Source organism: Galeopterus variegatus, unplaced genomic scaffold (assembly GCF_000696425.1).
Source record: "Galeopterus variegatus unplaced genomic scaffold, G_variegatus-3.0.2 Scaffold2321, whole genome shotgun sequence".
Classification (NCBI taxonomy): domain Eukaryota; kingdom Metazoa; phylum Chordata; class Mammalia; order Dermoptera; family Cynocephalidae; genus Galeopterus; species Galeopterus variegatus.
Window position 1 is genome coordinate 20,419 of NW_007728432.1, and position 3,055 is coordinate 23,473.

Sequence of the window (3,055 nt, forward strand, 5' to 3'; positions counted from 1 at the left end):
TCCCCGTCTGTGGTAAGTCAATAATACCTTGATACATAACTATTACAGTTTATACATCACAGCTTACAGAAGGCATCACATCCCAAGCCAGGTGATGTGGGTGTCTTAGAACATAAATGAAATACAAATTCCTCCCTGTAGGATAAGCGACTCCCACTGTCCCAAACGTAACAGGTAGATCAGAGATCTAACAATTCATCCCAACCTGACATCATCCTAAGATGTAAATTCAAACACCGTAACACTCGCCTGTGGACAAGGCCTCCTCTCGAATATCATCCTCTCCAGGCTGAAGAATATTCCAGGTAGTTTTGGGAAGTGAAGAAATTTCCTCAGGTGATTCTAATTTCACCATATCCATGTGATTGCTCTGGAACCGGTACCGAGGGATAAAGCACGTTTTGCCTCTTCGGAAAATGTCCTTGATGATCTGTTCTGTCTCAATTTCATCTGGCATGCTCAGAAAGATAGAAATTCTTTTGGACTTTTGGTATTGACTGTGGGAAATCACCTAAATGGGAAATCACAGCAATTATATTTTCCAAGATTACACTTCTGAAAACTATCAGCTCCCCTTAACAGTATCTCCTTTCTCTCTCAGCCTTTCCCAACTTCTTTAACTATCCAAAAAAGCAGAATGATCAGACAGTGTTGCGTCCTGAAGCCTGATTTTTAATTCAGGACCCAAGACTTACTGCTCTGATTCCTTTACCCCTTTCTGGCACTCTCATCTGATAGGTGTGAAAATTCACTAAAAAGTCACTGTGGGGACCAGCTATCTGTCCAGAGAGTTCCAGGCTTGATCCCCATCTACCCAGTTTAGTATTCTTCAGTCATTTCACACGCTTCCCCTAGAGTCATTGCTTTATTTTTATAAACCAAACCTTGGCTCCCCCAAGCTTCTCCACTCCTTGGATTGTCAGGCTTCTCTCATAAATTCTACCCATTGAAAGCGCAAGTCAAGCCCTAACTTTTCCTAACTTCTGCAGAACTCTTACTACATCTAGAATTAATATACAACTTAACAATTATATTTTGTGATGAGCTAGTCAATAATTGTTTCATGTGCCCTAAATGTAATATCTCTAACCAGTCCATAAGGTCCCTGAGATAGAGAACATGTCTTATAATTCTCTCTTACCACCCCCATCCTGTTTCCTAAAATTCTTCTGTTCAAATAAATATTAAAATAGTCACAAAAGTGGGGGGTGTCTTAGCAAAAGAATCCTTCATTTTTAGCTGAATCATTCATTAGGCAGGAGAAGGGGTTGAGCTTTTGTTTACCAGAGAAAAGTCAACAATCTCAGGAACTTACCCAGACTCAGAAGTTAGCCCTTAGCTCCTTCTTTTTTCCCTTTCCTTTTCTGTTCTTCCCTATTGTCCAAGCTAAGAAGAAAAAGTTACTACATAAGTGTCTCATAAATATGACTGGCAGAAAGATATAGGTATAGAAAGTCAGGTTATTCCTAATAAAAAGGAAAACATAGAAATCAAGAAGATAGAGCACATGAAACCAGTGCTAAGAAAGGAAGCTAACCCCTGCTTTCTGAAAAGTTACAACGCTGTTTATGAGGCCTGAAATAGGCACAGCAAATCAAAATGTGAGGAACAGGCATGGGGCTTTTTGCATCCAAATAAACTACATGAGAAAGTTATGTGTCTTTATTGTTCTCTTTAAGGCAGAATACATAAAATTAAAAGCTGATAAGTAGTAATAAACATCAGTTAAAATTCAGTGTGAGATTGTGCATACACATTTATCTTCCTCAGATCCCATTCACATGACAGTAAAGAATATGAAAAAAGAAAATCCACTATAGCATTAAGAACAAGAGAACAGAGATTTGACTAATTTCTGTAAGAAAGAGAGTGGATGGGACAGTATTTATAGACAAAACAGCAGGAGATCACAATATTCAGAGAACAAGGACATAGGTCAGGCATAACCCAGTATCCCCTTAGAATCCCAAAGCAACTACAAAAGGCAGAAGAAATCCCCATTAGCAATCACGCCTTCATTCATAAATATGTACAGACAATAAAGGATCATCAAACATTTTGGAAAGCCAAAATACAAAATAGAAGGATGTACAAAAACAAAAATAAAAAGGAAAAAGAAAATGATCCAGGGGAAAACTGAGATAATTCAGGAAACAGAGAATTTTTTGAAATTCTTATTAGTTTTCTCAGATGAATTTAAGAAGATAATTGAATCTATAAGACAACAATAGACTACTATGGAAAGTAAGCAATCAGAGAATTAAGAAATAGTAACTGGAAATTAAAATTATGATCAGCAAAATTAAAACAGTTTAGAGGAAAACCTCAGAATAGTGTAAAAAGACAAAAATAGGGAAAATAAGAAAAAACGTTAAGAGACAGAAGATCAGGATAGGATTTTTACTATCTGATTAACAAGAATTCCAAAAAGGCACAAAGGAAAAGAAATAAAGATATAAAGATAAAATAAAGACACCATCCCCAGATTGAATGGAGGCCATGGGTGCTGAGCAGAACAAGACAAAATACTTTTAAAAGTGAAATTCAAACTATCAATCAAATATGAGGGTAAAACATTTTCTAATATATATGTATAAAGTATTAAAAAGTTTTCCCACCCCCCAATAGATATTTTCTTCAAAATAATTGGGTCTGTATTCTAATAAGATGAAAACAAAAAACAAAGAATACAAGAATGAGAAAGACACTGGACTGAAAACAGCCCTAACTCACAGTGGAGTATAGAGGAACCCCAGGGCAATGGCTGTGCAATGGGCCAGAGGCAACCGAATCAGAGGGAGCAGGGGACCAGAGTGCTTCCAAAAGGAAAGTGGATTTACTTTATTTTATTTTATTTTATTTTTTTACCTTTTTGTCTTTTTTCGTGTCCGGCAACAGATCGCAACCCTCAGTGTCGCGCCCGTACCGGACCAGGACCGGCAACAGGATCGCAACCCTTGGTGTCGCGCCCACACCTCGCTCAGCCAGTGAGCGGGAACCGGTCTGTATGTGGGATCCGAACCCTCGGCGGGAGCGCCGCTGCACTCCCAAGCGG

At 38.3% G+C, this 3,055-nt stretch overlaps 1 protein-coding gene across 1 annotated transcript in view; it reads right to left on the bottom strand.

Annotated features, from left to right (window-relative positions):
* Positions 1-229: 229 nt before the first annotated feature.
* LOC103597467 (5-formyltetrahydrofolate cyclo-ligase-like) overlaps positions 230-3,055 on the bottom strand; it is a 7,359-nt gene continuing 4,533 nt past the window's right edge. The window contains exon 2 of the mRNA XM_008581308.1: positions 230-511. Within this exon, the coding sequence (XP_008579530.1) occupies positions 230-511 (282 nt within the window). The remainder of the gene's footprint in view (positions 512-3,055) is intronic.